The sequence below is a fragment of the Arachis ipaensis genome, chromosome B04, assembly GCF_000816755.2.
Source record: "Arachis ipaensis cultivar K30076 chromosome B04, Araip1.1, whole genome shotgun sequence".
Taxonomy (NCBI): Eukaryota; Viridiplantae; Streptophyta; class Magnoliopsida; order Fabales; family Fabaceae; genus Arachis; species Arachis ipaensis.
Window position 1 is genome coordinate 6,446,863 of NC_029788.2, and position 9,716 is coordinate 6,456,578.

General features: G+C 35.2%; 2 protein-coding genes across 4 annotated transcripts in view; one reads left to right on the forward strand and one right to left on the reverse strand.

Annotated features, from left to right (window-relative positions):
* LOC107638652 (protein STRUBBELIG-RECEPTOR FAMILY 8) overlaps positions 1-4,235 on the forward strand; it is a 5,645-nt gene extending 1,410 nt beyond the window's left edge. The window contains exons 3-16 of one of the 2 annotated variants that reach the window (XM_021120595.1): positions 72-163; positions 312-377; positions 486-557; positions 654-725; positions 983-1,054; positions 1,140-1,205; positions 1,278-1,343; positions 1,442-1,755; positions 2,157-2,413; positions 2,620-2,891; positions 2,991-3,126; positions 3,207-3,346; positions 3,463-3,619; positions 3,799-4,235. In XM_021120595.1, coding sequence (XP_020976254.1) covers positions 81-163; positions 312-377; positions 486-557; positions 654-725; positions 983-1,054; positions 1,140-1,205; positions 1,278-1,343; positions 1,442-1,755; positions 2,157-2,413; positions 2,620-2,891; positions 2,991-3,126; positions 3,207-3,346; positions 3,463-3,619; positions 3,799-3,951 — 1,926 coding nt within the window. In that variant the 5' untranslated portion in view covers positions 72-80 and the 3' untranslated portion in view covers positions 3,952-4,235. Of the gene's footprint in view, positions 1-60; positions 164-311; positions 378-485; positions 558-653; positions 726-982; positions 1,055-1,139; positions 1,206-1,277; positions 1,344-1,441; positions 1,756-2,156; positions 2,414-2,619; positions 2,892-2,990; positions 3,127-3,206; positions 3,347-3,462; positions 3,620-3,798 lie in introns of those variants that run through there. The other variant, XM_016342009.2, reaches the window with a different exon arrangement.
* Positions 5,157-8,777, reverse strand: LOC107638653 (50S ribosomal protein L4). 2 transcript variants are annotated; one of them, XM_016342010.2, is made up of 8 exons: positions 8,522-8,777; positions 8,343-8,404; positions 8,119-8,239; positions 7,773-7,921; positions 7,085-7,192; positions 6,825-6,944; positions 5,781-5,954; positions 5,157-5,545 (listed from the first exon to the last, which is right to left on the reverse strand). In XM_016342010.2, exons 1-8 carry the CDS (start codon positions 8,628-8,630, stop codon positions 5,444-5,446), a joined length of 945 nt encoding a protein of 314 aa, XP_016197496.1. In that variant the 5' UTR covers positions 8,631-8,777; the 3' UTR covers positions 5,157-5,443. The 2 variants fall into 2 exon arrangements, with proteins under 2 accessions (XP_016197496.1, XP_020976255.1); XM_021120596.1 differs by lacking the exon at positions 8,522-8,777 and having other exon boundaries at positions 8,119-8,254; positions 8,343-8,391.

The window sequence follows — 9,716 nt, forward strand, 5'->3', positions numbered from 1 at the left end:
GAGATTAAGATGACTCTGTAAAATTGAATTTTTGTTAAAATTGTTTGTGGTTTAGCTAACTAACTGATCTTCCTTTTGTGATGCTGATTAGTGATCTCTCAGGTTTAGGACTCAATGGAACTTTGGGATACCTGCTTTCAGACCTTATGTCACTGAGAAAACTGTGAGATAAACTCTGCTCACTCATGTTTCTTGTAACACATACTTTGATATTTTAATCTATTGGTATTTAGGGATTGGTTTTAATCTTATTATTTTAATATGTTCGTATTGTTGATTGATATTATCTTCTTTTACATGTGTTTTTCTAGTGACTTGAGTAACAACAAGATCCATGACACAGTTCCCTATCAGTTGCCACCAAATCTTACAAGCCTGTAATATTCACCTACAATTATCTGTTCCATTCATTTCTTGATTAGTCTCAATTTCTGAAAATTTGAATAATTTTTGTAACCGAGTTACTCTCTAATTGCAACAATCAGGAATTTTGCTGGAAATAATTTAAGTGGAAATCTTCCTTATTCCATTTCTGCCATGACTTCACTCAATTATCTGTAAGTTCCTTTCTATTAGTAAAGTGCTAAGTTCATAATGTCCAGTTCAGTCATTCATTGGAATCACTTTTTTGCTGTGTTTCAATGCATTTTCAGGAATGTAAGCAACAATGCACTCTCCACTCCAATTGGTGATGTTTTTGCTAGTCTTTCTGATCTTGGTACCCTGTAAGATATCTTACATAGTGTCTTCATTCCCATCTTCCATTATTTATTTCATTTAGGTAATGATGTCATCTACCATATTAATGATCACTTATTCTCCTTTGGAAATCTCTTCTGAAATGAGGGGGAGAGTTTCAAATTAAAACTGTATAATTCTTTAGACTTTATTTATCATATATTATAATTATCAATACTAGCTATTCGTAGTTTCAAGGTTGATTGTATTTGATGAATGTCAGTCTTTGTGTTCAATGATGCAGGGATCTTTCATTCAATAACTTTTCTGGGGATCTACCTGCTTCATTTGCTTCTTTGTCAAATCTTTCTTCTCTGTATGTCAGATGATATTTCGATTGATAAACTGGTTTTAATTTACCGTAAGTAAAACATATAATGCTTATCAAAACATATTTGCAGTTTCTTGCAGAGCAATCAATTGACTGGCAATCTTAATACTCTTGTTGGTTTGCCGTTAGATAGCTTGTAAGTACTTCTCCATTTGGGGTTAAATTTGACTGTATATCAGATTCTTATCCTGCTCAATGTTATTTCCAGAAATGTTGCCCACAATAATTTCAGCGGATGGATACCTCATGAGCTTAGTTCTATCCATAATTTCATGTAAGTATTTATGCATTCTTTTCCTTTAATGGAATTGCCAATCTGTTTTCCAATGCATAACACAGTGTGGTTGATATGAATCTTCAAATATGAACTAGATTTGATGGGAATTCTTTTGACAACGGGCCTGCTCCTCCTCCACCACCATTTACATCTCCTCCACCCAGCAGGTCTCACAATAGTCACCGTCGCTCTGGATCTGGTTCCCATAACAAAACACGGGTTTCTGATAATGAAAGTTCTGATAGCAATAATGGCTTGACCACAGGGGCTATTATAGGCATTATTATAGGTTCAATATTGGTGGCTGTTATTTTGATACTTGCTCTTTTCTTCTGTGTCCGAAAGCAAAAGGGGAAGGAAAAGGTTACAAGAACTTCTAGTGGGAGCCTTCCTCATGGAACTACTAATGGTGAATTCTTTTCTATACCTCTTTGTTTCCAAATACATTTTCTAATCATGTAATTTGCTTTCTTTGTTGAACCTAATCTAATAAAGTATGCTTAAATCTGGCCCAATCTTTGTTCAATATTTAATATTTAGAGGCAATGAGGTCGCAGCTATATAGTAGAAGTGATTAGAAGGCCAGCGTGAGGGAATTATGATTTGGAAATTCATATTCACTATTTTTCACATAGGAACAAATTTTCTTTATGCTACAATAGTCATTTGCATTATCATCCTTTTGAAGCTACTATTCCATAAATGGTTCTTTCATTCAGAATTCCAACTATTTTCTTATTCTTTGGAGGTGAAGGATGTTGTATATGTATCCTGAACAGTATAGCTTTTCTTTTTGGTTTGTACTTGCAGTGAATCCTCAGATGCAAGAGCAGAGGGTAAAAAGTGCAGCTTTGATTACGGATCTCAAGCCTCCACCTGTTGAGAATGTGGTAGTCGAGAGGGCGCCTGTGAAAAGTGGATCTATAAAGCAGATGAAGTCCCCTATAACTTCCACATCATACACAGTTGCTTCTCTCCAAAGTGCAACGAATAGTTTTAGTCAAGAAAATATTATTGGTGAAGGTTCTCTTGGTCGAGTTTACAGGGCTGAATTTCCAAATGGGAAGGTAACATTATGGTTTTACATTTCTCATCTGCAACCCTGGCATCTTGGGACCGTATACTTGTTGCGTATCAATGGGGTACATACTGGTTTCACTGTGGGAAATGAACAAGGGAAAAGTTGTTTTATTATTATCATTATTATTTTTATTAAACCATAAAGTTTATGTACATTGTAATTCTAATAGTTTGAAGTTTTGTTTTTATTTAGATCATGGCCATTAAGAAGATCGACAACTCAGCATTGTCACTACAGGAGGAAGACAATTTTCTTGAAGCTGTTTCAAATATGTCAAGGTTACGGCACCCAAACATTGTTACGCTGGCTGGATATTGTGCGGAGCATGGCCAACGCCTTCTAGTTTATGAGTATATAGGAAACGGAAATCTACATGACATGCTACATTTTGCTGAAGATAGTAGTAAGGCTTTGTCTTGGAATGCCCGAGTACGCATAGCACTTGGCACAGCCCGGGCTTTAGAGTATGTCTCGTGCAAATGACTCATTATGTTTGTTATAGGCTCTAGCTATCATACCACATTCAGGCTAATTTCTTCGTCGAATTTTATGCTGTCTATCAGGTACTTGCATGAAGTGTGCTTGCCTTCTGTTGTACATAGAAATTTCAAATCTGCAAATATATTACTCGATGAAGAGCTCAATCCTCACCTCTCTGATTGTGGTTTAGCTGCACTAACACCAAACACTGAGCGGCAGGTTGATGAGAGAGGATTTCTTATTTTTATCTTTTCTAGTCACACTTCAATGGTAAAAGTCAACAACTTTGCTTTTAGCAGGTTTCAACTCAGATGGTCGGTTCGTTTGGTTATAGCGCTCCTGAGTTTGCATTATCAGGAGTATATACTGTAAAAAGTGATGTTTACAGCTTTGGAGTAGTCATGCTGGAACTATTGACTGGTCGGAAGCCGCTTGACAGGTGAGCCTATTCTACTGCTGGAAATGAATATTCAACTTCATCATGTCAACATTTGCCTGTGTTTATTAGCTTCCATTTTTGTATGGATTCTTACATTCATTTCTAACTTTTAACAGTTCACGGGTTAGATCAGAGCAGTCGCTTGTGAGATGGGCTACACCCCAGCTCCACGACATAGACGCGTTGGCTAAAATGGTTGATCCTGCTTTGAACGGCATGTATCCTGCAAAGTCGCTTTCGCGCTTTGCTGATATAATTGCACTTTGTGTTCAGGTAATACTTTGAGTAATACAAACTATAATCCCATGAACTGCACTCTGTTGGTTTTTCTACTAATGAACATATTCTTGTGGATTTGATTATGATCAATATATCTTGCATCTAAACCCGTCTGGGGTTTCCCTCATTGCTCTTCAATAGTTATTCGTCAACTAACTCGATCTTCTGCGCAGCCTGAACCTGAATTTCGACCTCCCATGTCGGAGGTGGTGCAAGCATTGGTACGGTTAGTGCAAAGAGCAAGTGTGGTTAAACGAAGACCAAGTGATGAATCTGGTTTTGGTCACAGGACCCCGGAACATGAGGCCATAGATATGTCTATTTAAATATGTATTTTACCATCTAATCTTAATGCAATTTTGTGTAAAGTGTTGCAGTTTTTCCAGGGAAAATAAGAACATTATGAAACACAAGGAAGAGTTAGAGATCATCATGAAGATGTTGTTATCAAATATAGTAGAACAGATTCAAGATGTTTGTAATTAATTACAAGTGTTCGAAATTTTTCATACGCCATTTAATACTTTGGAAAAATAAGATGTATATTATTAACATGACATGGTGTAATATAATGAATTTTAAAGTCATTAATTTCTGTTCTTTTGCTAAATAGTACCAAAACAGTTTTTTCTGAGCTTACTGTTCTTATTAAGCTTTGTTGGCAAGCACTGAGTGGAATAATTACAACAAATGCCGACATGATGGATCCTACAAGTTAGAGTGGATTATGTTTTGTATGAGTTGGGGTATCTTATGAGAGGACAATGCATGCACATTAAGGGGCCTACATCTCACCAAGTTTCTTTCACTTTCTTATTTGTTCTCATTTAGAATGATTTTGGCGTTATGCCCTGTTCCCTTCATTTTTTTTATTCTCTGCAGGCTGCTTGAATAATTTCAACTTTATATTTGTGTCGGTGGAATGTTAATATGTAGTAGCAGTGGATTTTGTTATCAAAAAGGGTTAAATTTTTGGAATTATAGTAGTTAGAATTTTAATTTAATTCTCAAAATCTTTTGATTATGATTTTAAATGTGTTAACCAAATTTGTAAAATTTCTACTAAACAATGATTTTATCATTTAAATCTTGTTATGATTTCATGTTTTATGTATTCAATTTACTTTTATGATGTCATAAAAAATCACGAGTTTTTCTAACTTGCTCGGAATCATTAAAGGTGTGAAAAATATACATATTGGTAACATAATTATCAAAATTTTCAAAAATAAATCATTTACCAAAGACCATCAAAATAATTTATTTTGTAAAGCTTGATACTTATATTAACAAGGTGGAGCAATGTGTATATTTTCCTTAGTCTTTGGTAACTTCCTTCACTGTATATGTTAACAATGTGTACACATCAATCTTGATAATCAGTATTTTTCCATCAGGGAGATCAAAATCAAGGTCATTTAGTTGTTACAACGTGCATGAATGGAAAATACAATTGATTGTACACATCTATGCTGATAACTCCCCAAGAAGCAAATAAATTATATTTGATTAAATCCATGAGCAGAGGCAATGGTACGGGGCTTATTAGATCCTTTGCATTTGAAAGCTAGAAAATTATTTTCAACCATGAAAAACATAACCACTTGAAAATCAAAATTCGACCATCAAGTTCTTAACATTCCAACTTTCAGTAAAGGTAAGAATGGCTGTAACTTGCCTACATTATATAATTTTAACAGAAGCTACATAAGATATTCTCATTGGATGTCTAAGTTGTTACAGAAGAAATGATGGGCACCGGATACCATTCTTAATTTCCAAGAAAATGTAGGGAAGCACAAAAGTATAGTTACCGCCTTAACGATTTATTGGAGTGTGCATACGCTGGACGATACTGTTCACAGCATCTCGGGACATCACCAATGTGTCATGCAACAAAATGCTGTACACATTCAATCCCTGCAAAAACATATCACATTAAACATAAGCAAAGGAAGCTTTTAAATCTGGTCCGCATACATGAAACACACCTAGCAAGTTATTGTTTTGATACAAATACCGTGATATCAATCATATTTCACATATAATTGACACGTTGGAAGCTAATTAAGCAGTATTTTTTTCAGGTATTCATATTTTTTTCTCCCCAAGAGAAATCGAAAAAGTTAAGTGTTAAAATGGAAATGAAACTTACAATGGCAGGAAGTACGTTAACATAATGTAGATTTTGTGTAGCTAATTTTAACTTTTCATCTATGGGGCCTCCATCTACTAGCAAAACTTTCTTGGTGCTCTCCATTTGATTGTAATAGCTTACGATGTTCTTCGTTTTATGCGTCGGAACCGCCAGGTCATCAAACACAAGAAGCTGTACGAATGCCATCCATCCATTTGAGTATACATAGCTCGAGAAACAAACCCTCATTTAATACATTGTAAGGCGGCGAAGAAAAAGTAAAAGGGGGTGGGGTGGAGAACAATTCCAAGCAGTTGGAAGAAATCAATGAACATCTTAACATACAGACTTATAAGAATAAACAATGTAACATACCAGACTAGAATCATTTAGATGTCATTTGGTTAATGTAAACTATTCAATATGGTGTCAGGATAGAGATATATGCCCAAAAGAACCATTGGACTTACAATAAGAAAGGAATCAAATGACAGTTGATGCAGAAGTATCATACTTCTCATTTTTCCCCCTCCGGTACTGTTTAGTTTCTTAACATGGTTCTGATGTACTGAGTAATCACAGTAGTGAGGACTACCACATGACTTTTCGATGACAAAATCGTAAACCACTGAGAGATCTGTATTTTTAGGTTGGGAATAGTGTGCAGTTAACCTAATATAAATGGCACTCGGACTTTGTATTCAACATTCATACGATATACCTTCTGTTGACATTTCTGACACTAGAAACCCAAGCTATTTGTCCTAAATTCATTTTCCTCCTAGTGGAATAGCAACATCAATATCAACGACAGAGAAGCCCCCTAGTGGAACCAGAACAACATGTATCTTTCTAGCTTGGCTACTAAATCATTAAACAACCAAAAAAAAATAATTACAAATTGAGAGCTTACTGAAGTGAGAAACCACAATTTATTAGCAAAAATGTACAATCATGCAACAAATGAATGAACCAAGATGACAAAAGCATGAAAGGAAACAGAAGCGAATATGTCCTATTTTGTGCATGGAGAGCGGTGATGGAGGTGGAGAAAAGACTTGCCTTTCCTTCTGCAACACGAGCTGACAGTGCAATCTTAAGCCCTAGACGACGAACCTTCTTATTCAGTTTGAAAGCATGGCTTCGGGGCTTAGGCCCATGCTTAGTTTCACCTCCCCTAAACTGTTGCAGTCCATTAAGTTATTTAATTTTAACTTCCAAAGAGAGAAATGATGGGAGCGGAAGGGAAGAAAAATAGTGGAGAATGGAAGGATAAAGGGAGTTCAAAAGACTAGAAATCAACGAGCAGAATGCTTCACTACCTGAGGTCCACGCAATGAGCCATGCCTTGCTCTACCAGTTCCCTTTTGTTTCCAAGGTTTTCTTCCAGTCCCGCTGACCTCACTGATAGTTTTTGTTGAGTGTGTTCCCTGTTGATTCAGTCAATTAGCATACACAGAAAAAAGTTTTCCCAGATATTGATTTCATTTCATACTACTATGATATAAATTATATCTCTAAAACCATTATATATCTTTTTTCTTATGGAAATTAATTTTATTAAGAGAAAAGAGATAAGACATCCTCGCATTCACACAGATACATAAGATAAAGCTAAGACAGAGAGATAAGCCATGTAACAGCACATGGTCATTCCTTTGAATATTAGCAAGTGGAACAACACTATGCAGACTAAGTCTTGCACACCTAAGGGAAGCCAAAAAGGAAAAATTTATCCTATTCCAAATGAAATCAATAACTGATAAATAGAAACTTTTAAAAATCTTTGAATTACTTTTCAACCTGAAACAAGTAAACCAAAACACTGCATAAACTAAGGACTGCCACAGAAGCTTTGCTTCTTTACACAAGCCAAAACCTCCAACTTAGTGAGTAGAAAGAGATCCAAAAACACCAAGAAGCTATTACTGTAGACACCTCTGGATAACACATAACATGTGTCCAATGTGCAACAAAACTTTGTATTCCGAAACATCATGCAGTCACTACCTGTTGTCGTTTCGCAAGCTGCCATCTAACAACACGATGAATAATGTCCTTCCTAATAGGCACATCGAAAACATCTCCAGCTAAAACCATGAAGCCCTTGTCTTCATTATGAAAGTTGGTCACTGGAATTAAAAGATCCTGACAAAGCCCTACATAATAAACTACATTCAGTCGATTCTGCAAAGTAGACAATAAAACTTATCTCATATTCACATATCAATAATCTAACCACACAGAAATCCAAGTCTAGAAGTCAAATACCTATCCTTCCAAAAAACAGATACCAGAACAATATAGAACCATATTCATAACCGAAATGCTTCAAAGTTAAAATTACTCATCATACCTATAGTACGGTCAGGTGTTGCTACCATAGGCTTTGTGGACAACAATTCAGATGGAAATGCACCTTCATCAGCTCCAGGAGTCAAAATAGTGGTAGAAAACCGTCGAATCATTGACCTGGCCTACATTGAAATTCACTACACAAAATTATCAAACAATACAATCAATAAACAACCAGTATAATAGAAGGTTCAGTGATTAAACACTCATTCAGTGACAAATTACCAAAAGAAAGCCAGAACGTTCTGCAGAAAACAGTCCTTCCCCGTATAAACTACTGAAAGTACCTGTAGTAAAAACAATAATTTCAAACAAAAGTAATCATAAATCGTTACATGAAGTTAACATTTTTTATTCCTAAAGCGCAAAAAACAAAGTGGTGAGCATGCAGAAAAACAGTGTACCGTGTGATCTATGAGAAGCGGCGAACTTAGCACCGTTAGATGAAGGTCGACCTACTGAATGCAAAGTACGAAACGAACGCAGCATTCTTTTGGAGATAAAGGCCGCCATAGTTGCTGAACATAACAAATTGAAATTGAAGAAAAAAATAACGACGGAGAAGAAGAAGAAATCACCAACAGCGGAGGAGGCAGAGAGATTCCGCAGTAAGAACAGAGGAGGAACAAAGGTTTAGGGGGTTTCTTAATTTTTTTGGGTCCGAAGGATTGGGTTTTGGCAAAAAAAATAGTTGGGCCAATGAAGCCCAAATTTTGTTACCCAAATCTGGTTCAAAACAAATGGGATTTGATTTAAAAAAGAGAGAGATACTACTACCACTCTACCAGTCTAATTAGTAATATACAGAGTAGTTTATATATTGTGATCTAATAAAAGTGAGTCAATGCAAGCATGGTGGAGCTTTGGTGAAGAAGATTTTTGCCTCTTGAAGGACATTGAGGATAGGTGCCATATTTGAAGCCATCTGAAAATTTTCCCTGTGCTCATTGTTGTTACCATCTCACACATATTTTGAAGAAGCTGAGGTGCTCCAGAAAATTCTCTTTTCAACATTATTGCTTGGCCTTAAGGTTTTTTAAGTTATGACTATGTGATATGAGTTTGGTGATTAAAAACTTCAAAATAGGATGCTGCCATATAATTTCATGCATTTTAATGTAATAATAAATACCAATAATATATATTTTAAAAAAAAATATAAATAGGTCCTGGACCTTTTAATTTACGAATATTTAAGTCCTAAAAAATTTTAAAATATATTTAAGTCCTTGACTTTTTTAAAATCTAAACATATCAATCCCTCATGTTCACTTGGAGCTACCAGACCCAATTAAAAAAAATCAAACATTAACTTCCATTGTACTGACCTGGTTAATATGGATATACACTATACACACGTAAGTCAATTTTTAAAATGAAACAAATTAAACCCAGAAATCGATATGTCCAGATTTTAAAGAGGTCAGAGACTTAAATATTCACAAACTAAAAAGTGAGATTGATTTGCCCTTTTCTCTATATTTTATTTAGTATCTCTTGCCTTTAGAGTTTAGACAATGTAAGGTTCTTGAGCATTATTACAAAAACACAAATGTTAGCTAATTATTCTCTTATATTTATTTTGTATTTAAACGTTTG

Excerpts from the sequence above, each read along its gene's own strand:
- LOC107638653 (XM_016342010.2), bottom strand. The coding sequence starts at position 8,630 with ATGGCGGCCTTTATCTCCAAAAGAATGCTGCGTTCGTTTCGTACTTTG. Across the intron at positions 8,240-8,342 it reads AACGTTCTGGCTTTCTTTTG|GCCAGGTCAATGATTCGACG; the intron begins GTAATTTGTCAC and ends ATTTCAATGTAG. Across the intron at positions 5,955-6,824 it reads CTCGTGTTGCAGAAGGAAAG|CTTCTTGTGTTTGATGACCT; the intron begins GCAAGTCTTTTC and ends GCATTCGTACAG.